Source organism: Podarcis liolepis, assembly GCF_965112155.1.
Source record: "Podarcis liolepis genome assembly, chromosome: 6".
Taxonomy (NCBI): domain Eukaryota; kingdom Metazoa; phylum Chordata; class Lepidosauria; order Squamata; family Lacertidae; genus Podarcis; species Podarcis liolepis.
The window spans coordinates 72,845,814-72,870,539 of record NC_139559.1 but is presented as its reverse complement, the minus strand read 5'-3'; the positions used below and the strand labels follow the sequence as shown (position 1 = coordinate 72,870,539).

Sequence of the window (24,726 nt, the reverse complement as noted above, 5' to 3'; positions counted from 1 at the left end):
TTTTGGAGATTGGGGGGGGGGGGGGAGCTCAACAGTTTTTGTATCCAGATGGCAACTGTGACAGAGATGACAAGAAAAATGGCTCCAGCTAGCCTTTCCCCTCCCACAATTGTTTTCTGAGTGCAGGAATTTAGGGCGCCTTGTTTGGTCCTGCTCAAAGAGAATACAGTGGTACCTCAGGTTACATATGCTTCAGGTTACAGACTCCGCTAACCCAGAAATAGTACCTTGGGTTAAGAACTTTGCTTCAGGATGAGAACAGAAATCGTGCTCTGGCGGCGCAGCGGCAGCAGGAGGCCCATTAGCTAAAGTGGTGCTTCAGGTTAAGAACAGTTTCAGGTTAAGAACGGGCCTCCGGAACGAATTAAGTACTTAACCCGAGGTACCACTGTATATGTAATTCCTCCGTTAGCGATATTGCAAATCGTATCTTTGATTTTTCAGCGACATTAGTTCTTATACATATTTTATTTGTATTTTTATCACCCATGCTCGTAAAATCCTTCTCGGGCACTTATTATCCCTTTTGTGCGTCCTCTGTGAATAGACAATGTTGAAGAGACTGACTAGAACTACAGCCTGTTGACAACTGTACTTTTGAATGTGATTCACGAGGGAACAAATTCATAATGATTTTGGAGGATTTTTAAAACCTGTTTTGCATTGAAAAAAACTGGTATGTGCTTTAGGTTCGTTCCTTCCCCTCCACAGCCCCTCACATCTTGTTAGGAAGTGAGTTATGTTCTCCTCTACTAGGGGGATTAATTTAATAGCAGGAGTAAATCACTATGAAGGGTAGATTGTTTGAGGTCTTTGGTGACTTGTTCATTCAAGCAGTGCTGGAAATGAAACACACACACACATACATACAATCCAAATTGGGGCGCATAGGATTTCAGCTTTAGCCTTATAGAAACCTAGGAGGACTTATTTCTGGGTAGAAATGCATAGGATTGTACTAGTTCATATGACAGAACACTGTTCCATGACAAAACACTTTGTTCCATGCTGCCTGTTCACCTACTCCATTCCTGTAGAAATTACCACTTGGAACTGGCAAATATCATTCATATTTGAGCATGGAATCACCTGATCCCTGTAAATGGGATCCTGCTTAAAAGTAGGGTTTGGATCACAGGGTTTATATGCCTCCATGGAACATCTTTCAGAGTCTTCTGGAATTTTGCCAGTTTCTGCCTTATTTCTTCCTTGAAATTCCTTTCTTGGACTTGACTATACAGCTGCAAATAAAACGTTTTAAGTGTGTTGTAAAGTGCAATATACAAATGTGACACTAGATGGCAACAGTCAGCTATAGCAAATTCAATGTATTTTTCAAAACATTCTTTAGAAAAGCATTCTCACAGCGTTGTTTTAATATGTGTGTAGATTCCACCTTACTTTCCAAATCTTACTTGGAGCAGAGGTGGATGTAAGTGTGTAAGTCTAATCTGAATAGACCTACTGTAAAACAACACTGGGAATGCATGGCCAAACTGAATAAGCCTCTGCTGTTCCCATGTACCACTTTAACCACGTAACCTGACCCTTTGCCAGATTAAGGATCTATAATGTACTGCATTCACATACCCATAGGAGGCCAGTGTTCTGGCTTCTCATCCAGCTGTGGCAGATTTCTTCACTGTTTAGCATTTCAGTTAAAAGAAAAGTCTTTGCACAAGGAGCAAAACAATTAAACATTTGATGCAAAGTGGTTTCATTAGCAGTGCCCTTAAACCCTAGAGATACTTGAAGGCAGTAGGGGAGAAAGCCATTCCTTTCCCCCCTCGCAGGTTTTAAATATCTCCAACCTGCTGTTTCGTCCTGGAGGGTAAGGGAAATCCCAGCCGCACTATTGCTAATTCCTCTCCCTCCTTTTTTCCCCGCTTCAAGCAAGTTTCCGCATGAAGGTATTGGCAGGAAGCCATGCTTTTTTATTTTTTATTCTAGTGTCGAAGAGGTGGCCTTTGCAGGTGTTACTCAGCTGGTGGAAACTTTTGCTTCAGGAGGTAGCCCTTTGACTTTCATGGCTCGACATCTTTGCTGCTGGAATGCGGCTGTTTGTTATGGAAACTACAATGAATCTTCCTTAGATACCTCATACAGTCCGTGGCCACAGAGGCATTAGTGGGTTTAAACATTCAGCAGAGGGCATGTGCAATGGTTTACTATTTTGAACATTCTTGACACAAAGCCAGCAATATTTATTCAAAGGCCTTTATAGCACACCATTCCCCCTATGGGACCAGGGCAGGTTACATGCAGCTCAACACAATTAAGCCATGTAACTTCCTCCATCCCCAAAGGTTGTGCAAAAAAGTGCACCTTGACCTGACTTCAAAATGTATGCAGTGCGCAACCCGAAAAACACGCAACCTGAAGGGTCTGTAACCCAAGGTATGACTGTACAGCGACTGGATGCACCTAGGAGGGGAGGGCTTTCCAGAATTTGGGGACCTTCAAATTCTGTCTCTCTCTTACCCCCCCCCCCCATTAGCTTCATATATGTTGTGGGACTGAGGACCGTGATGCAAGTCCCTACCTGTCACTAATGTCATTGGGGTGGGATTCATGAGCATCCCTGCCATACCCAGAATTCTGGATCAGGGCATTTGGCTGCATGACTGAAACATCTTATTCCTTGCTCATGAGTATTGATTCCAGAAAGGTTATGTACAAGGGCTTTTTCAGGGTTGGGTCCTTCAGGATGCAGCCCTTTGAGAGGTGTGCAATCTACCATTGGTTCCTAACTCTATATGTTTGCACAGGTAAGTAATCCCACTGGCTTTAAAGGGATTGCTCGTGGTGCGCTTGGTGATCCAAAGCACACATGCGCTGTGGCAAAGAATGAATGGTTACTCTGCTTAAGGCTAGCAATTAAAAGTCCTGTATCCATTTCTAGAAATATAAAGTGAAGCTGTGTCATTATTTCTGGCGAAGCCCGGTTTGCTTCCTTCTCCCAAGAATATGTTTCAGAAATGTTGGGCCCTTGCCATCAAACCACAGACCGCTCTTTGGTGTGCACTGGATTTTGGATGGCTGTCAAAACTCACTGAAAAACAAGTGCTATTTCTTTTCCTGTGCCTAGTATTTAACGGGAAATCAGGAGGCTACATTTCCAATCACTTGTTAAATCAACCCAGATGTGAACGGAGCACTAGGCTAAGAGGAGAAGAGGGTAGAGTAGGGTAGGAAATGTAGAGCTAATGATAAAACGTGAATAAATAGTGACCTTCATATGATTTCAAGTCAAAGAAGAGGACGGGGGGCAAGTTTCCTAAAGTTTGTGTGTGAATAATTTTATGGGATTTTTAAAAAGTTCATTTTGTGTCCAAACCAGAGAGTAATTGCATTTTATTTATTTATTTGCTTAATTGATTTGTCAGTTCATTTCTTCCCACCACCTTATGCTGCTTTAGAGTATGTGGAATTAGCTGTTTAAATTCCTGTTTAAAGTAAAAATAATTCCTGTTTAAAGTGAAATTAAAAGCCACTTTCTTAGGCCACTAACCATGGGTCATATCCAGTGTTTGTTCTACTCAGAATAGACCCATTGAAATTAATGGGCATCACTAATTTCCATGGGTCTACTCTGGGTGAAAGTTAAGTTGGCTACAACCCAATATTTTGAATATCTCCCACTAAACTAAGGATTGAAGAATGCAATCCAATTGGGATTTTATTTTGCTCTTGGATTCATTAAACCTGCCAAGAATAGTGGAATAGAACTAGGTGGGGAGAGGGTTCATGGCTGAGAAATTATGGACTTGTAATTATGTTAGGTTCCAGTTACAAGTAACATATGATGCACCAGCTTTTGTTATCTGCTTAAAAAAAAACAAATAAACAAAAATAAGCAATTGTTGCTGACTGAAATTATCATTGCCCCAAGCATTTTTACTACGTACTGCATGTTCAGGATATTGACTGTCATGTTAGAAATATGACTGCAACTAGATCAGCGTGCATCTTACAGTGCTTTGACTATAAAGCACTTATATATTTACATATGTAACAGACCATTTACCACACACATTTACACATTTTGATATATGGTAGATCTCTCTTTACACAGAGCACGACAAATGAGACAGCCAGATTACCAAGGAGTTGCCTGCATGTCACAGTAAACTACCAATTGCTAAATCACCATCTATATCTACATCAAAGCCACCTCAATGCCAGGAGGAAGATGTTCTTTTCCAGGAGTGGAGAACATCTGGACAACGTATGTTGCTGGACTACAGTTCCCATCATCCTTGACAGTTGGCCAGACTGCCTGGGGCTTATGGGAGCTGAGGGTCTAGTAATAACCAGAGGGACATAGGTTCTTCAGCCCTGATCTATCTCTCCTTATCCATGTTTACTGGGACCTCCAGTCCCGTCAGACGTTGCCGTAGTGCAGGGCTTGCCCACCTTTCTGGGGTCAGTGGACGCATTTGGAATTTTGAGAAAGTGCTATGGACTTCCGTCACAAAATGACTTGCTGGCAGAGAGAAGCTCTTTGCCCAACTTTGTTTGGTACAGCAGGGAGAGAAGGGTGCAGAGCCCTAGCATCCACTGAAATGTGGGCAGGGTTAAGGGATGTTTTCGACATCTGAAAGGCTGAGTGAGTACAGTCAGAATCTGAGCATTGTTCATGCATTTTTTTGAGTTTTGAGGAGATATTTCAACTTTTTGCTGGTGCTATAAGCGCTACTGGCAGACACATTGGCACCCATAGACACCACATTGTCAACCCCTGCCTTAGTGCAACCACCTGCAGGTTTGGGTCATATAATACAGTACTTCTTGGGAGCTGGAACAAATCAGACATTCATGAATGTTCGCACTGAACTGTTGTTCACTTAACATTGCTGTAACTTATATAGAAAATCAGCAGATTTGCTGCTATTCTGTCAACGCAAACAATTGCTCCACTTTGGTTATTTCCCACCCCCCACCCCTTCTTCGCTGGCAGGAAGCACTAGGCTGGCTTCTTAGTTTAATTAGATGTAATAAGGAAGTAGAGATGGGAGGATGAGCAGAGATAACATAAATGGAGTTGGCGGCGGTGGGGGTGGGAATCGGATTACAGAAAGGGCCACCTTGAATATTATAATTTTTGCCCCTCTCAAATGCAGTGCTCACTTTGTCCCTGATAAGGGGATCTGTACCTTCTTGAGCAGGCTTTTGCTCATCAGATAACTCAAGCAGAAAATGGCCTTCGCAGTCATGCAAGAGCAAATCTTCTGTTCATCTGCATACTTTTAAAACCAGATTATGGCAAGGAACATAAACAACCATAGAGTCAAGGGCGTAGATTATTCTGTCTCTTTCTGGGGAAATTAAAGATAAGTCAGCAATGAACCCCAGTCTGGTATGAATTTATGATATCTAACTGCTGGGGGAAAACATGTGCTGGTTTGAAATAAACTTTGTTTCCACAAACATTTAACTTAGCCATTTTTCGTCTTTTCAGGGATCTACAGGGAGTTTCTGGTTAGTGGAGGAGAAAGTGGTAGATTATGGAATCCTATTAGTTTTAATTCCTAACAGTCATTTCGATATTGTTTCCCTTTATTTCTGTAACTTTCTATTCAGACAGGTCATGTCTGTTAAGCAACCCACAGCACCCATTCCAGCATCCATTTGTCATGTGTATCTCAGGAAGTTTCTTCACATATTTGAGAAATTTCCTTTTATTTCACTCTTACTTATCTAAGAACTGTTTTGGTGACCCCATGAGATCGTCACTCTCACCTTTATGAGTGCCATGGAAAGATCATGGAGATGGGGTGGTCAGATCCTGTGGAAGAATGGGAGAAGCTTGGGGAATGGGAGCTTGATGGCAGAGGTGAGGGTCCTAGTGGGATGAGGGGAGTGAAATTGGGACCCCAATAGGTGTTCGAGTCAGGCAAGAAGCCTGGTGGTTTAGGGGATGCAAAGTTGGACCTTGGAGATGGCGCACCCTCTGACACATATCTCTTCCTGTGGCACCTTCCTCCTGCCAGTGAGGAGACCCCTCCTTTGTAGCAGGTGACTTGAAGTAAATCAGATACTGAGCTGCTGATGAAACTGCCTACGTCTCCCAGGACACCTCAAAGACCCAACACACTTGAAAGAGTGCCCAGTTCCTTGCCCACTTTTGAGACTCTGGCCACTTGTTGCACTAAGAGCTATGGCCACCCTGCTCTTCAAAAGAGAGGTGCAGGGACCATGTCACTTGCTGGCTCAGTGTCTTAGCTTGAGTTTAGCCATGCGCCATTACCTCTTTACACATGTTCCTTTGTGCAACCTGAACTTTTCCTGCGCACTGATTTGATTTGTACGTTAAAAACTTTGACAGAAACTGAATCCGTAGTTCAAGTTCTTTGCCTACCAATGAGGGCAGGACACTTGGTACTGCCACAGAATGACTTTAAAAAAACTTACTGATCCATTTCCATGTTAGAATCCGTTTCCATGTTTGAATCTCGCTTATAGTAGCAGTCCTCCCTTTATTCTTTTCTTTACACCCCAACAGATGCTTCTTCCTGGGGAGTCATACACATTAGTTGTTGAGGTGATCAGACCTGGATAAGCCTTTCTCACTTAATTCATGTGGAATTCCAACTTACCGCATCTACATTCATGTTGCGTGAGAGGTGGCAAAAGTTTTAACAACCCCAAATTGCAACACTTAGAATAAGAATCTAGCTTGCTTGGCCTTTCAGATACAGCAAAGTCCAGTCGATGTGCCTCAGTTATTGGAAACTGGCCAATCCAAGGAGATGTCACAATTCCTTGTGGGTAAGGAGAAGTTACCTACAGAATTGTTGGAAATCAAACCTGGTTTCAGCAGCGATCATGTCTTAGGGGAGGGAAAATGCGTTTTAGAAACCTCATTGCCACAGTTAGCTGAAAAGCTCAGGCCGCTTCAGAGGAATGGGGAATAAAATATAAGAATAATTTCAGTGCTGTATACAATTGGGAGTGAAGCATAGCATAGTTTGAAAGACAAAACCTTTCACCCTGTGTACGTTTTCAAAGTGTGTCTCTCTGCTGTAACACAAGTGGAGCTGAAGCTGCACACAGCAACAAAGGCTTGTCAAATGTTGGAAGCACCAAGAAGAGCAGGAAGTCCCCAGTCAGCAGAGCTGTTAAGAGCATCAGCTGAATTGGGGGAGACATCTAGCAGCAGGAAGAATACATATTGTCCCCAAAATTGTGCATATGAAGCCCATCAATTCTGGTCGGGTTGTGAGACTCTTAAGATCATTTTAGTCACTTTATTTCTTTGTAACTCTTCCATTTTGGGGTAACTACTTAGCAATGCTTTGTTTTGAGAGCACAGCATCTCATAAGTATTAGGCATATGTTAACAAAAGGAATAAGAAGCACAGACATACTCATCATCTCATATTACTAGCTAAAGAGGTACCCATGGAGCTAAGAAAAGAGTTTGTGTAGAAGGACTGCTGTTAACGTGTAGCTTTTATCATGTTAGTCATGTTCAACGGAATCCATTTTTTCCCAGTGGATTAATATTTTCAAAGACCGTCCAAAGGTTTCTGATTCATAGATTTTTGTGTCAGCAAAGACCAGCCAAAGTTCTCCGATTTAGAGAATTTCTCGTCTGCAAAGAGTCAGCTGCCTCATTTTGGGAAGGAGAACACTTTTGGCCAAAAGATCATTCTGAGAAGATCAAATGAGGCAATAGGAAAAAGAAAAGGGAGGAAAAGCAGAATAGGGAGGTTCTTACATGAGCTGCTTCCTGTGTAAAAACTGCCCTTATCTGGAGCTCAATGTGATGACTGGTATGTGGTTACATTTGGTAGGTGCATCATGTGCTCATTTAGAAAAGTGAAGATGGTGCCTCTATGGAGTTAGTTACAGTGATTGCCAGAGACATTTTCATAACTACGAGCGTTGGCAGAGGGGTTGTTAGCCAGCCACCTGACTTGGCTAGGAGGTTCATTAACCTGTGACCCCAAAATTCAGGATATTCCCACCCCCAACTGATGCCAAAGTTTTGTGCTGCCAACTGAACAAGGTTGGGTTTTGGGGTGTTCTTATAGCCCCCGGTTTGAGTGTCAGTTACTCAGTTTCGGGGTTGGGGTGGCACAAAACACAGGGTTCACAGCACAACATGGCACTAAACTAGCACAAAACTTTGGTATCCGTTTGGGAGGGGATCCTGAATTTTGGGGTCACAGGTTAATGAAGCCTTGGATAGGTAGTCTGCAGGTGAACAGTCTGTGTACCTTCTGTGAGTCAACACAGGATCTTGCTGAATTAGAGAATGTTGGACTCCAGCTGGGAAGTGAAGTGTGTTAAAATTAAGAGCCTCATCATACCATAGCAGGATTCCCTCTACTCTATTGTTGTATAAGCTCCCTCATACCTGTTTACTTGGCAGGTAGGGGATCAAAGCAGTATGGGTAGGTGGGAAACGTAATTCCAGACACAAAACATCCCACTGACTGCACTAGACCTGGATTTGAAAGTTCATTAAGATTGTGCTTCCATGCTGCAAAGTTCACAAGTCTCTCTGTCTCCTGCATCCCTCCATCCTGCAAAAAGGAAGTTTCATCCTCCCTCTGTTGCTGCAGATTTCCAAGTTTGCACCCAGTGCAAAGTTCTCGATCTGCCTCCCAGCACATGGTTTTAAAATGGCATACTCTTGGGGTGATAGCCTAACGTAGAGATTCACAAAACAATTCCCTGAGTCGTTTGTTTGTTTGTTTGAGCAGGTATTCAGAAATGCTCCTCTGCCGTCACGTGATATCCTCCTCGCCTCTGTCAAAAGGTGCTCAGGAGCTTAGCCAATCCTTAAGCACCTTCCTGTTATTTCAGGCAAGTCCAGTTGTTGGCTTTGGAATGCTACCTTCACAATTCACGTGTACCTTCACGTCCTGGATACTTTGAGAGCAGCCTCACTCTCCTGAAACAGATCCGTTCTATAGAGGAAGCAGTTAACGTTTGACGAAAAGTGGTGAAACAAAAGTGACGGCTGCCTTTTCTTTCCCTCTCTGGAAGAGCTTCTTGAACGCAGTCCAAAGAAAATAACGTGCTTGGCTCATTGAATGTAGCCTTAAGCCCTCATAGTAAAACTTTGAGACCTGGCAGGCACAGCTGAGTCCTCCTTTGCTCTTGCTTCCTCTGCTTGATTTCAGACTGCAACACTTCATGCAATTTTTTTTTTAAGCAAGCCATATGAAGCTTTAATTAATTAGCATCAGTTAACCTGTAATTCCAGGTTGGAAGCAGCAGCACCAAGCCACGCTGACTGTGCATACAGGAGTTTTCTCTCTCTTCTCCTTAGTCTTAAAGGGCAGGTGGCCCTTTAAATAGGGTGAAATGAAAGGATCATGTGCTCAGTCAGTGTGTTGCAGTGCTGTACTTACAGGCCAGAAACCAATAGTTCCTTCTGCCAATCTTATCTTTAAATAGACAGGGCAGGTACTTGGGATGCCATGTCAGTGATGGGCAGCCAAGGGTGAGAAGCAGCGCAGGTAAATGAAGCAAGAGATGAGTAACCACCCCACAGAATTATTATTTCCATGGGAGACTTCATCCTCCAAATGGTAGGCAGAAAGTCCTAGCAAAATATCAACTAGAGCTTGCTCACTTAGTAGCTCGGAAATAACTTTGCCAAAATGCACCCTCGGATTTCAAGCACTGAAGAATACACTACTCAAGAGAACACACCAAACTGATTGCGGGATCTGATTTTTAAAAGGCAGCTCTTCTAGGCAGCAGCAAAACAAATATTTCAGTTTTGCTTTCCAAATGGACCGCGTGGTTCCTTCTGTATGCTCTCTGCGAAGAGGTGTAGGCTCAGGTAACATAATACAACGCAAATGTTAGATGGCAGTTTGTTAAAACCTTGTTTGCTCTCATAGATTGCCCTATACAGGATCAAGCTGTTATTATTAATGCGTGGTTTATGTAGCCAGCATAACTCCCTCGGAGCCTCAGGCTATAGCCTGGATCTCTGGATGCCTTAAGGCTACTACTTGATTTGTTTGCTTTCCGTCTAATGCTGTAGCAGAATTTGGACATACTCAATTGCTGGGAGCTGCCAGGTCTAAACTAGAAAGCCGTGGGCCTGTTCATAACTACTGTGCGTGGTTAGCTGTCAGGGCTTCAGCTTTGAGCAAATCCCCTAGAGGGCAAAAGGCTGAGGTTCTGGACCGACTCTGTGTACTCAGGCTAGACGTGGACTCTTCTCAAGAGGACGAACTATAAAAGACTTCTTCTTTATGGTGGAATTTTGGCTGATCAGCCACCATCTCTCTGGCAGGTTCCAACTTGATTGTTGTCTATGGATCAGGTTTAAACAACAGCCCCCTTCCCCAAATACACATTCTCATAAACTTTGTGTTTGGGGTATTTCCGGTGCCAAAACGTGTGGTAGGGAAAACCTTGCATGCTTCCCACCCCCCTCCTGTTATAGGAAAGGCTTCCTACATGATAAAAGTCCTGCAATATGTGGAATTGAAACAAAAGCTAAAATAATTATAAAAAGGAAGAAGTGTCACCACCATGTTTCACAGTGGGGAGCTCCTTGAGGCAGGTTGACTCATGTTGCATACCTGGCAGTTCTCAATGTTGGGATGTAGACCTGCACGTACCTGTTCCTGCCATGTGGTCTTCAGGCGTACTTATGATTTTTCCCCACCACCACTCCCCAGTACTGCAGTTCCTTCACAGACCCCCACGCCTGATGGCAGCTACAGAAAATGAATGGTTCACCAAGGCTTCCATTCCAGAGATCTCTCCGTAAGTGGAGAAATGTTCACGCCACACGTTGTCGGGGCTTAAGAAAGACGTGTTGAGACTACCGGGTGATGCACTGCCAGAAGATGGTTTAATGAAATGTAAAACAGTGACATTTGGAGCCCTTGCTTTATAGAAGACAGGGTATACTTATGTAGTGTCCCTTGTTAAAATGATGCATGAAGCGTTACATCGAATAGAATTCCTTTTTTTTTTAATGACATGTTTTATGGTGGTCGCATGACCAGCGGCAACAAACGAAAGGAATCATCGAGAGTTGAAACAGAGGTTAGTTTAAACTTTTTGGAACTATTCTGGCAGGAGGCGAAGGGTTCTTAAGCTGCTTTCTGTGATTTGTCTGGGTGAAATGAACTCTGGGGATAAGAGGCATCTCTTCACAAGACAAGCTGTACAATAGGGCCCCAGTGGAGACGACCCATAATAATAGAATGCTGGATTATTATTTTTTAAAAAAAATAAGTTCACCAGTGAAAGCTCTAAGCAGGATTGGTCATATTTGGTCATTCTGTGCCTAGTATAGAATTGGGAGTATTTCACACTTGACATTTTTCTTAGGCTCAGGGTCAAGCTATACTTTACAAATACGTGTAATGTGCAACATTATTTCTCGTTGTGCGTGTTTAATTACAGCTGAGTTATGAGCCCAATTTGTCATCAGGATTGCAGGACACAGAGAGCAGAGATTTATCCCTTCCTTCCCCAGCTATGAACACCACCCACAAGCATGGCTACAAAGCTTTTTAAAACAAAACAAAAAAACCCTTTCCTTTGCTTCAGTTTATGGGCATTTGTCAATAATAGCCATAAGGACAGACAAAACAGAAAAGTGATAATATGCATTAAAGAGGTCGGGTAAAAATTATTAATTATTAACCAAACAAACATGGATCGTAAAAATGCATATTCTGGGACATCATTTGTGAATGATAGATATCCATTTTTTAATGGCTGATGGTGTTAATTAAAATTTTAAATTGAAATATCTCTTTAAACAAAACCTAGCTTTTAATTGTGTGGAACTATTTTATGCTGCAGCAACATCCAACTTTTTTACAGTTAAAAAGTACCCTGCAGTTTTGTGTAAACAATGCTTTGCTGAAATGTATCTATTGTTTAAGAATACATCTGTGTTTTTTCAGATGAAGTCAGCCAAGTGTTTTCAAATCTGTTTGCAACATGTTGTTATTTGGAGCAATACACAGTTGACATAGTTGTCCGGGAGATATTTGCAACTGCCGTGGCAAGTCAATTGGTCAGGGTGCTTAAGAAAATGTGTCTTCTGAAACAATTGCATCCCTCTGTCTTCCTTTGTCAGTTCTGTGCTCTGCTTGAACATAACAAGTCCTACTTTCCCACTGAAATAAGTTTCCTATGATGCAATCCTTCACTCTGTGAGATTTGACAACATGAAAGACAACTTATCTATTTTCCTATATTTTCTTCCTCCAAGATACGATGGAGCTGAATTGAATAGCTCATAAACTGCTGAAAATGCAGGAAATGAGCTCCCAGTATAGCTTTTAAAATAGATAACCCACGTGCCCTGTGTATAACCTCCTTTGAATCCCATATCTGTGTTTAGCTTTTGAAATAAGTGATCTGCAGAAGTGATAGTCAAGTTTTAGAGGGCCGCTCTGGTGCCCACTACCTCCCAGTACTTTTTCAACCCTTTCTATTCTGATCCAGCTGTTTGCTTAATCCACTATGAGCTAAAAGTTTATACCATTTGAGGATCACCTGGCCGACAGAGATGCGAAAGAAGTGACATGCTAGGTAGGAAGCAGTGAAGCCCTCTTGTGTTGTCAGCAAAGCAACATATAGCCTATTAGGGTCTTTCTGGCATTTCTATGACATCAAAAAATTTCTCTGCAAGTGGACATCAAAATGTGATTCAATATAAGCCATTGTGAGTGGTGCACACAGAGGCAGAAAATACCTCCTAGCTTCACATATATGCTAATGAAGTCTGAGCTGACGGTGACTGACTGGGAAAGGGATTTTGGATTCAAGGTGAATAGGTCAATAAAAATGTCAACCCAGCTGTGAAAAAGGTGAATTCCATGTTAGGAACCTTTAGGAAAGGGGCTGAACATTGCTGATATCATAATGCTGTTATACAAAACTATGGTGTACTTAGAATACTATTGTCATGTACTGGTCTGGTGCTGTATCCCATGGAGAAGGCCGTGAGGTTAGAAATTGCAGGACCACAAATAGTAAACAACTTGCTCCAACAAAGGTTGAGGGCTCTTGCTCTCAGACTACCTCTCTTAGGCATTGCTGCTAACCTTAGATTCCTAAAGGGCCAACCCTATGTCCTGAAGACTGGTGCTCCTCCACTGTATACCTTCCCAGCTGGTGTGCTGCCAGACAGTGAGGTCCTGTGCAAGGTTCCTTAGTCCAAGGGGGAGAGTCCAGACTCTGGCCCTTAAGATATGGGAGGCTTAGTGGTCTCTTGATCTCCAGCAGCAAGCTCTGGAGTCCTGTACCTGGTCTAGTTCCTTAGCAGGAGACTCTTCAGCCTCAGAGCCTTGATTGTTTCTGATGGGGAGCTAGATCTGTAGCTGATACTTTTCAAGTTCCATCCACTTCTTTTGCATGTAGTTTTTATTACATAAGGTACTGCTCAGTTTCACAGTACCTTAAAGGCTTTCTGAAGTGGGATCTCCTGGGTCCCTTGAAGTAATGAGTGAAAATATCTTCTCTGGTCCTTCTTTGTTGAGTAGTATATGTGTGTTTTTGTTTTGTTCGTTGGTTTAAGCATATGGTGAGGGAAAAATCTCTAAAATTTTGGCTTACATGTCTCAAACGCTTATACAACTTTGTTTTGGTCAAAGTAGCAGTGATAGATTTTCTTATTTTCAATGGAGCCTCATCAATACAACACTTTTGTTCTTCATCACTGTCAACAAGACAAGGAGAATTCAATCTCATGTTCTTTGTTGTGATGTTCTGTTGAACGTGAAAGTGCATTGTACAAATGGTTCACGGTATTGCCTGTTGAGCAGATGTGACGGAAAGAACCCCTGTGAGAAATGGGTTTTGGTGTGACAGGTTTAAATGACTTTTTGTGTGGGTGAGAATTCTGCATCATGTGGATGTCGCATTAAAAAGGTGTTTCTATTCTCCTCAGGTATCAGCAGGTTCCATTGTGCAGTTTGAGAAAGAAAATTTCTCCTTGTCGGCAAAAATAGAGGAAAAACCTCTCCCTCAAGGAAATAAGCATCTGCTGCAGTGGGCCCAAAAGGAATATGGGGCAGTAACATCTTTCACTGAACTCAAAATATCCAGGAATGTTTACATCAAAGTGGGTGAAGGTAAGTGTCTCCAAACTAGTAAGATTGTACATGGGGAATTGAATTGCAATCATGTCCGTTTTTGAGAAAGATTTCCCCCATACACAATCCTTCTTCATGTCACGGTAGCTGCAGACTCATTATTTGGATATTAGGACTGATCCTAGCTTCTTCCTTCCAACTTGCAATTTGTGACCACCAAGGCAGATTTCACCTTGAGCAATTCATACTAAAGGTATTATTAGTGTGGTGTCAGTCTTCACTTAGTTACCATATTGCATTGTTGCCTGCACTTTTCTGCCCGTTCAGGTCTGCTGGTCTTTCCCTTTTATTTTTTCTACTCTCACATTTATTCTGTAGCTTTTTCTGATTTCTCCTTCTGTCTTCCTACCAAAGCTCTGTTGCACAGAAGGATTTCACAAAGCATTAATTAGTTAACAATAGTTTGAAATCCACTACAATTAACTCATTGTTCCAATTTCAGAGCTGAAACTTTATCTCCTTTCAACATTTGGTAGCTCCTGGACAGTAATCCCTTTGGTTCTCCCTTATCCTAGACTTAAACCTTTTCAAAAAAGAGTTCCAGCTGAGAAGAAATCTTACCGCTGATGTATAGCCCTTGGCAATAATAATTTATTGAGGAAAGCTGATACATGATGAATGGTTCTGATATATTCATAAAGAGTGTCCTCACATTGTCAAGCCAAAAGCACTCAAGATTGCTCCAACTTTGGATCGTGTTGGCTGGGAATCTGATAGTAACACCTAATTTGTATAGAATGAAGCAAAACACTCTCATCCCTATTAAGACAGAGGTGTGACCCAAAGAAACTAGTAGGGTTCGGTATACAGGTCTTGGTTGCAGGCAAGCAAGTTGGCAGCATACACAGAAGACAGAAGTATCTATTACTGTATTTACATTACAAAATTCTAGTGCATTCTCTGGCAATTGTTCCTCCTACTGTCTTCCTATCCAAATCAGATACCATGCTATTTACCATTCTTTACATACTATGATAGGAACTTCAATTCAGTGCAATAAAGAAAGCCATTTAGCTCAGTCTTGTCTATGCTGATTGGCAGTAGTTCCCCGATGTTTCCCAGCCCCACCTGGAGGTACCAGGGATTGGACTTGGGACATTTTAGATATAAAACATGTGCTTTACCTAGGGTCGCCATATTTCAAAAAGTGGAAATCCAGTCACAAAAGTTGTTGAGATTTTCCCGGACATTTCAGTGATTTACACCCGGACACTGTTTCTGATGGCCGAATCCCAGCTATGTCCAGGAAATTATGGGCGTTTGGCAACCCTAGATTTACCACTGAGCTATGAGTCTGCCCTACAGGTTGGCTAAACGGTATGGAAGTTAGAAAATATCGGCAATATTTGATCTCAAAGAGTTTAAATGAACAATTGAAAGAAACTGAAATGCTGTCGAGACCCTTGCTCGCTTTTGACGGTATCAGAAGAGATTGCCGAAACACGTAACACAAATGCAGGAACTCTTTCCTTTTTTTAACCTGTGTTCCTCTTCCTGGAGAACTGGTTGGCAAGCCATTTCTCAGTTTAACAATAATGACCTTACTAGTACTGGCGAATTACATCTGCATGGCGTCTTTATGTACATTAGTTTGAGTTCAGCATGGTCAACCTCAGGATCACTTTCCCTCATTTGTGTGGGAGGAGTTGGCAGAATCGCGACTGCTTTTGCATCCCATCTGGCAGGGTACTTAACAGATGTTTGAGGAGTGCTCCGTCAAGCTGCGCAAATAGATTTCATCTCTCATAGTTCACATAGAAGGATCCTCTAGAGAAGAAGGCAAAGTGAGCATTCAGATACCGCTTAGTATGGAAAGGGATGGGGGGGGAGACACCCTTCCGTTAATGCCTTTATTATACATATCTATGATGCAACTACACTTGGGAATACTGTGTACAGATCTGTTCGCTGAGCCTAATAAATAAATGAATTGTGAAGCTGGAAAAGGTGCAGAGAAAGGCAACCAATCTGATCCAGCAGCTGGAACAATTTTCCCTAGAGAAAGGATTGTAATATTTGAGGCTTTTTGTTTATTTTAAAGAGAAGGTGGTGACTTGATAGAATTGTATAGAATTGCGCATGTTGTAGAGAAAGTGGATAGAGGGAAGTTTACAGCCAGTCCTTCATCATGATAATATTTTACTATAGGTTGTGGTTTTTTTTAATGGTTAGGTGTAAAAAAACAACAACCCACAACTGCACCATGTTTTAACTCAGATTCTGCACCAGGAAACACAGAATTTTGTAACTGACATATATTATTCAAAGATTCATGTCACAATTTTTGTTTGTGAAAGTATCACTTTTAAAGTAAAAAAGAAAAGTGAATGAAATGAAATGCTGAAACTGAAAATATCAATAAATAAACTCCTCTCTCACTGTAATTATCACTGTTTTAGAAACTTGCCTTGGGACATGAACAATAAAACAAAATTTGAGATACAAGTAGAATTGCATGACTTGTCAAAACTCTTTTACAAGCGTTTTACATACAGCTTTCGAACATTACCTTAATTTATTATAATTTATTAACATCGTAGAGGGTTATCAGCTGTGTACAAAAGTACAGAAAGGGCTTAGAATGTGGTTCTGACCACAGAACAGCTACTTGAGAGTCTCACAGAACACTTATAATGAAGAATGGGGAGGTGTGGAGCAAAAGGTTGGGGGCAGGTTTGGGTTTTGTTTTTTTGTGGGTTGTGGGTTGTTGTTTTTTTTGTGTGTGGGTTTTTTTGCCTGATCAAGCCCCTGTCTAGGAAATGATGTAGCCTAGGATCCAGGGCAAGCCTGGCTTCATCTCCACAATCAGGAGACCAGGTAATTGATGTGGCTGTGAAACCATAGTTTGGCATGGGCTTGCAAACTATAGTTTGTTAACCATGGTTAACTACTGCCTCCTGTATGTGCCCTTTATGTTCTTAGCTTAATAAAGAGGGACAAATTATTATTAGAGATGTGTCCAAAAATCCATTAGAGTAAGGGTGCATTGGAAGACAGGGGTGCCTGGCGTTCTCTGGTCCATGGGGTCACGAAGAGTCGGACACGACTAAATGACTAAACAACAAAAAGGGTGCATTGCCCTGGGCACAATTCGAAGTAGGATTTTGCACCCTTTCTCTATCGTTTCCCTATCAATCCCCTCCCTGCAACCTCTTTTCCCAGGCAAGGAAAAAGGCCTTATCTTGGGGAGGGAGTAACAAGTGATGGAAGATCCACTTCCACACAGGAACAGCCCCATAAGGTCTCTGCTTTGCTGCAAATGATGTCCTGCTAGGTATCTTAGTGCTTGTGGTTAGAAAACCAAAGACTAATAAACTCCCAGTTGGAAATTATGCTTAACCCCATCTCAAAGGAGGATGGATCTCCCTTAGAATGAGCTCATGCTTTTTCAATTGTGAGGAGTTGACATTTCTTTCTCCCACCTTCCATTTGAAGTCTTGCACCATTCCCAATGAACATGGTTAAGCATTATTCCTGCTTTGGGCTTTACTGCTCCTATGGCAACTCTAAGCCATTTCAGGCCACATTGAAAGGAACAATGGAATCAAGGTAGTGCAATGGTAGCCTCGGTGAATGGGGAGCCCTTAAGCTGGGATCCAGCGGGGAAGGGCACATGGTAGCTTTAACCTTTACAACCATATTTGATCATCTAAGGATGATTTGTTTTATCTCTTCTTCTTTTTTAGATCAGTTTTTCCCTGCAACATGCAATATAGAGAAGAACTTTATTTCCTTGAACTACCTTGCGGGATACCTGCAACCCAAGGCAGCAGAAGGATGCATTGTCTCCAGCATGGATCAAGAAAGAGAAGTTCACATAATTGAACTAATCACACCAGACTCTAACCCATACAGGTAAAGTGCCAGTTCCTATTTATCCAAGCCAAAAATATTGTTTATTTCAGCCCATTCTGCAGCTTTAAAGAAGCAGATCCTCAGTCTATGAGAAAAGCAAAACTCCGAAAAGTTTATTTGACATAAATACTTTTAGATTGCGGCACTTTGAAACAAAAGTTTCAGTATGCCTGTTATTTAGCACATGGGGTGTCAAAACAGGTCGCAGAATTTGTCTTCAGATTAGAAATCAATGTGGTAAATTTTATCAAGGTCAAAGAAGCTGCTACAGGGAGGGCAATAGCTCAGTCAGAGTGTGGTGCTGATAGTGCCAAGATTGCAGGTTTGACCCCCATATGGGACAGCTGCATATTCCTGCATTGCAGGTGGTTGGACAATGAAGTATACTCGAAGTCGAGAGTGGATCTCATGCTCTTTATTCAGCTCCTAGTAGTGAGGAGGAATGGAAGTTACCCCAGAATGTCTGCTTTATATACATTATTTACACAATGGGTCCCACGTGATTGGCTAATTCTGGGATTCTCCTGTAGTCCAATCAGGTTGTGGATTCACTTCCACCTGGAGCTGGATTGGGTGGCTCCTGTGGATCAATCAGACTGCTGCATTCTGGAGCCTATTGTTCTAGGACCAATCAGACTGCTGCATTCTGGATCCTATTGTTCTAGGACCAATCAGACTGCTGCATTCTGGATCCTATTGTTCTAGGACCAATCACGCTGCTGCATTTTGGATCCTATTCAGCTCAGTACATAACAGACAAGATGATCCTCAGGACCCTTCCAAATCTGCGATTCTATGGTTCTGTGATAAAGTTGGGCTCTGACCTAAATATTTGAGAAGATACCTCAGTTGATCATGGGCTTACGGGTCTTGTTCAAGTGCTGTCCCCCCCCCCCTATTATCAGGATCGCATCCTGAAATACTCATTAACTTCTACCTCAGCAAGTATCGGAGGTTGGGGAACACAGGAGACCTCATCTCACTCTTCGGGAATAAAGGAAGGGAGGGCACTCCAGATCTGACACAAAGTGTAATGTGAAGAGAACAGATGCATTTACATTAAGCTTCCATTGTCCTGAAGATGAACAGCGGGCCAAGCTAATAACTGCATTTTGAAAATGTCCCATTCTTCGTCACTGCCCAAACATACTTTGTTTTTTTGCACATTCCCCATTGTTTTCAAAACTCAGCAGACCAGATGCATTTCTCTCACTTATTATTCCATTTTTCCTTCCGTAACAATGCTGCCAAGCTATAATTTTGGGGTACAATAAGGTGACATGTGCTCCAAATTAATGGAATAAATTGGATAGAAACGTGCATTTAAAATTTCCTGAAGAAATGGGGAAATAGCGGGGGTGGGAGAACGAGCTCCGAGTGGTTCTCTTTAACCAGCACCAAAGCAGTGGCAATGAGCAACCAGCAACCTCTAATTGAGAAAGCAAAGCTGCTGCTGGACAGTAATTATTAGCCTAAAAAGCATTTTTGTTTCCATTGTTATGTAAAATTGTTTTAGCATGTGTGGCGTAACAGTCTGTTTTGCACATGTTGTACCGTCTGGGATAACCTCCAGCGTTTTAATCAGCTGGCCAGACACTGGAAACATGATGGATTGAAAGAAGGTTGATAGCTGAAAATTTCTGGCGCGCTGGGGCCTCACTCTTTTTTATTTTCCACGACCAGTGCTTTCCAGGTGGATATCATCATTGACATTCGACCATCTCGGCCAGACACCACACTTGTCAGGGATCTTGTACTTATCCTCAAGTGCAGAAAGTCTGTCAACTGGGTCATCAAGTCCCATGACGTGAAGGGGAAACTGGAAGCAATTGTAAGTAGATATGACTTGTTGTAAGGGAGGCACGGGTGCTGTTAACAGCTCAGGCTTTTATGTGAAGAAGTGAGCCCATGATAACAGACATATTCTCTGAGTATCTCCTCAACTTTTGCTATTAATCCTGGTTGTTGGTTCTCCCCACCCAACCTGGGTGGGGAGTAATGTGCTGCTTGATTAAGAGGTGGTGCATTGCATCTGTCACCAGTGCTATTTTTCTAGAAAAAGAGATGCCGGAACTCACCATGAACGCCTCCCTTCTTTCTCTTATAATGGCAATGGCGCCCACCTGAGAGATGCCGGGACTGAGTCCCAGCTGAAAAAGAGCCCTGTCTGTCATTCCCAAATGCTTCATGAGAGTAGCATTGCATACTGTTCTTCACAAGCAGACGAAGACAGTGTTCAAAACTCCCATTGTTCTAGGCACATTTTGCAACAGGGAATTTCATTTGCACAAGCTGTTTCTGAGCTTTGGGTGCAGTACTGTGCCTAAGATTTCAGATTAAAATTGCAGAGTGGAAGGAAAGGAGGACCTTTTTCTGCCTCTAGCCACCCTCTGAAGATTGGAGAAAGGACCCTCATAAGAATATGCAGTCTTCATATGAGGACTAGACCATGTAAAAAACGAACGTAAGATTTTAGCTGCAGTTCGTTCATTTCCAGTTTTGTATTCTTGCTATTAAAAAGCGCACCTAGACATTCTGTTGTTGCACCCATAATCTTGGTTTAAGGTGCCATTTACCGTAGCTCCTAGCTTTCGTATCTCACTGGGTGAAGATTTTCACTTTTGGTTTTCTTTAACCCCTCATTCTAGCCGAGGGTTTCTTTTATTAAAAAAACAAAAACATGCCCAGAGAGATCCGATGGGTTAAGGCAGAGCCATGGAACCTTTCCATTCTGGTGGGCCAAGATTCTTATCTTCACAAACCCCACAGGCAAAGTTTGACGGTTGAGCAGGGACCCTGCCTGTCATAATGGCATTAGTTGACATCTACACCTTTGAAGTCTCATTTCAAAGCAGCTTCACACTTCACAGTTTAATTCCCTCCACATCCTGTGAGCCGATGAGCGCTGAGAGACAGCACTTTGAACTGTGTTTCCAAGCAGGTGTTTTTTGGAAACACATGTCAAAGTGAAGGCCGCGCCTCTACCTGTCTCCTACCTGCCATCACCTGTGATATCAAGGGTGGGGCAGGTAGGCATGGTTTGAGGGAAACGGCCCCACGAGCCAAATTAGGACCCCTTCTGGGCCTAATCAGGCTTGCAGGGTAGAGGTTCCTCGCTCCTGGGTTAGAGCTCTTGCTATGCAAAATTTCTTGACGTGTTCCCTCTACAGAATCATAGAAGTCCAAGAGACCTAATGACATCAAGGATCCTTCCACACTGCCTCTCCCCTCCCACCCTAAGTTTCTGGCAGCCACCTCTGTGTTGGGAAGCTGGGTCAGCAATACCCCCGCCCCCCATCCACTTCACATTACTGGGCCCTGCTGGCATGCTGCCAAGTTATGGTGTCTAGTTATACTCCTTAAAATGCATTACTAAAGTGTACTATTGCTTTGATGCCCCATTCAATACTTCATACCTTGGAAGTATTTTACTGGCCACCGTTGGAAACTGGATGCTAGACCTGATGTTTGATCAGTTCCAGCAGAACTTCTTTTAACGTTCTTAATTAAGTTGTGCTTCCAATTATTTGTTTATTAGTTGGACCGGTTTCACTCCTCTGCAATTTTGCTCATGTTTTTTCACTCAGTGGAAATGGCAGGGGTCCTGAGAGGCAAAATTAAGTTGCCTTTAAAGAAAGTTAAAGGAGTTAATTTGGGCTGGTTGTGCTCTGATGTATAGAATCATAGGAAGGAATATAGACAGGAAAGTCCCATTTCTTTTAAGTTTTGAGGGAGCCTGTGATCTCCAGTTTCGGCTTGACTGAGGCTACAGCTCCAAACATGCTTTTGTGTGGGATGCACCTTCAAGTACACACATGATCTCACTGAAAGTTGTGATCCGCTGCACACTTACCTTGGAGAGCCCCATCGGATGCAGTTCAGCTTCATTTCACATGTAGGTTTGCACTATTGATCACATATAATTCTTAAGTACGAAATGTACCCTGGAAGGAGCCCTGAGCCAACAGCTCAAGCAAAGGCTTACATTGATGCCCATTTGGCTGAATAAGAAAGTGTCTTATTCATCCCAGCCACAATTGACCGATGCTTGAAGGTGGTGCTATCAGCTCACCATGTAGAACAGAGAAAACTAGGGCAAAGGCATCAAGAAGCTGGGTAGAGATGAATCCAAATTTTGAATTGCCTTTTTTACTTTCCAAATTTGTTTTGATTAGCCCTAAGCAGTCCCATCTGCAAAAATACCAGTGGAAGAGGAGAGATTTAAAAAGTAACATTCCAAATTCAAATTAACTGCATCTGACCCATAGGAAAATCCGTGTCTAGTTTGAGAATATGTATTTTTATTTTATATTCAAGCGTCCCAACATTATGTGCCAGAATAGTGCCAGAACATAAACATAGACCCTGTATGCTCCTATTTGGATACATTAAATCTTAATGGGTCTATATGAATAGAGAGGGACACAGTCCTTTAAAACGGGCAGGTTCCAGTTATGACAATTATATTCTGAAAAATATTTGTTCAGCTGTTTTATCTAACATTTAAGAGAGAGAGAGAGAGAGCAGGAAATCCGGAAAATTTAGGGATCGTCATAATCTCAGGTCAATCCAAACTTGCCTGTTTATTTGAAACATGTGTTTAAAAAAAATTGTATCCAGATTTGAGTCCACTCAGAAGATAGTATTATAGAAACCGGGCAGGCAGGCACAGCTCAAGAGCAGAAACAACTCCTCCACCCACTCCCCAAAACAGGATTTGCTACCCTTTTTGTTAATGGATCTCCTTTCAGTACCACCTGCAGCAAACCATTCAAACACATAGAGATTTCAAGATTGCCTGGCATCTTCTGTAGGAGCATCAGAGGAAGCTTTCAAACATGGGTTTTGAAAGGTTCCATTTCTTCTTCTTCAGTTGACAATTCATATTGCTAACATTAATCGTCACAAAAATGCAAATTACTCAGTGCACAAAGAATCAGGCATGGCCTTTTTAGTATTTTGCGGGTTGACCCATGTCCTGATTCTTAAAAAAGCATTTTGACATGGAAAGGGTAACTTTTCCCTGCAGCTTTTACTCAATAAAGCTGGCTTCCATATTCATCCCCCATAGGCTACGATTGCTGTTTATTATGTGCTAGAAAATACTGGCATCTTATGCAACAGTATATAGTTTACTGACTACTTAACATCACTGTAGTTAAAATAAATTCAGCAATGGGCCTCCATATAGTCCATGTGTGTATGTAAGATTGTGGAATGTCCACACTCCTTTTTAGCCACATCCACAATTGCATGCACCCCTGAAAGCCTGTCCAAGGGTGAATGTTGCCCTTGGAACCAAAAAAAGGTTGGCCACCCCAGTGTAAAATCAAGGGCCAGTCTAAACATTTCAGTTGCCTAAGGAGGGCCGGTGTGAAGTTGAAACGTTTTCAGTGTAACATTTCCAAACTCAGTTATCTTCTGGATGATCTTAGATTACCCCTGAGATTACTGAGGGGTGCTAACTTGAATAAAATATTGGAGGGAGGAGGTAAGCCCCACCCTGTATAGTAGATTACATGATACAGTGTGTGTGTGTGTGTGTGTGTGTGTGTGTGTGTGTGTGTGTGCATGTGTGTGCATGCGCACGCACACACACACACACATTTAAATGCCAATGACCATTAACCTTGGGTGGGCCTGGCTGAAGGGATCTTGGCCCCAGGAGTTGGCTCCTATGGGAGTACTAGTCCAACAACTTCTGGAGAACCCTTGACTCGTCCAGTGCATATTTCAGATTTGCTACATCCAGTAGCAGAGTAGAGGCCATCCATGCAATGAGCCCCTTAACATGTCATGACGGCCAGTGGGGCAATCCCCAACATGGAAGTTGTTTCAATTAGCTTTCATGTAATTTCCATTACACGTCAGCCTCTACGAGCCCTGGATATGCTTTAGCTCTTACAGCTACTTACAGTCCTTGTTATCCTTCCACATTATCAAGAACTTTTGTTCCTTATCTAAAAATCATTGTATTGAGAAGCAAGGGGGGGGGGGGGAGAAAAACAGGCTGTTGTCTTTTGACATGACGCAGTGGCTCTAAGTGATTATCCTGTCCCAGCAAAGTGTGGGGATTTAGCCTCATCCATGGCAAACCTCTCACAATTCTGTGGTGGGAAAGGATTTGGTCGTGTGGATGACAAATCAGTCTGCCTGGAAGAAACGTTCGCTGCAAAAATGATGAAAAGAAGTTGTTGAAAAGAGTTCCTTTTCATGTTATTTTTTACCCCAGAAAGGGGTAAAAATATCAGTTTCCTGACATGGTTTTAAAAGACTTGGAAAAGCCTCATCCAGAATCCTAATGTTATCTCCTTTTCTGCGCAGGCAGCAAACAGTGTTGGCTTTGGAAAGGAAACGGAACGCTCGATGGTGATGACTAAAAACATATTTCCCAATATTCCCTCCTCTCATGAGAGTTTGATTACGTGGGCTTATGACCATGGCTACCATCCAGTCACTTCCTATACAAAAGCACCTGTTGCTAATAGGTTCCATCTACGCCTTGAGGACACTGGTAAGTCCAGAGGCTGGCTTGTATCAAGTATGCAGCAATTTTCTTGAACTCTTTTTGGTCCTTTTCCTCCCCTCAAGAGCCTTGGATTCACTAAAGCTTTGAGAGTTGTAATGGGAGATATGCTTTGATCAGGAGCTACTAGGTTGAATCAAGACTTCCAGGGAGCAGAACCCCATCTCCTGGATGCTCCAGATTGGTGCTGGGGGCTGCAGGGGGAATGGGAAATTGGTGAAAATGGCCTCCAACCCCCGTTTC

The 24,726-nt window shown here is 42.4% G+C and overlaps 1 protein-coding gene and 1 long non-coding RNA gene across 3 annotated transcripts in view; one reads left to right on the top strand and one right to left on the bottom strand.

The window, feature by feature from the left end:
- TGFBR3 (transforming growth factor beta receptor 3) overlaps positions 1-24,726 on the top strand; it is a 135,673-nt gene that overhangs the window by 82,143 nt on the left and 28,804 nt on the right. For both annotated transcript variants that reach the window (XM_083511053.1, XM_083511054.1), the window contains exons 5-8: positions 13,898-14,081; positions 17,789-17,957; positions 19,641-19,788; positions 24,282-24,471. In XM_083511053.1, the coding sequence (XP_083367179.1) occupies positions 13,898-14,081; positions 17,789-17,957; positions 19,641-19,788; positions 24,282-24,471 (691 nt within the window). The remainder of the gene's footprint in view (positions 1-13,897; positions 14,082-17,788; positions 17,958-19,640; positions 19,789-24,281; positions 24,472-24,726) is intronic.
- Positions 1-24,726, bottom strand: part of LOC310710369 — a 129,887-nt gene that overhangs the window by 94,823 nt on the left and 10,338 nt on the right. The window lies entirely within an intron of this gene.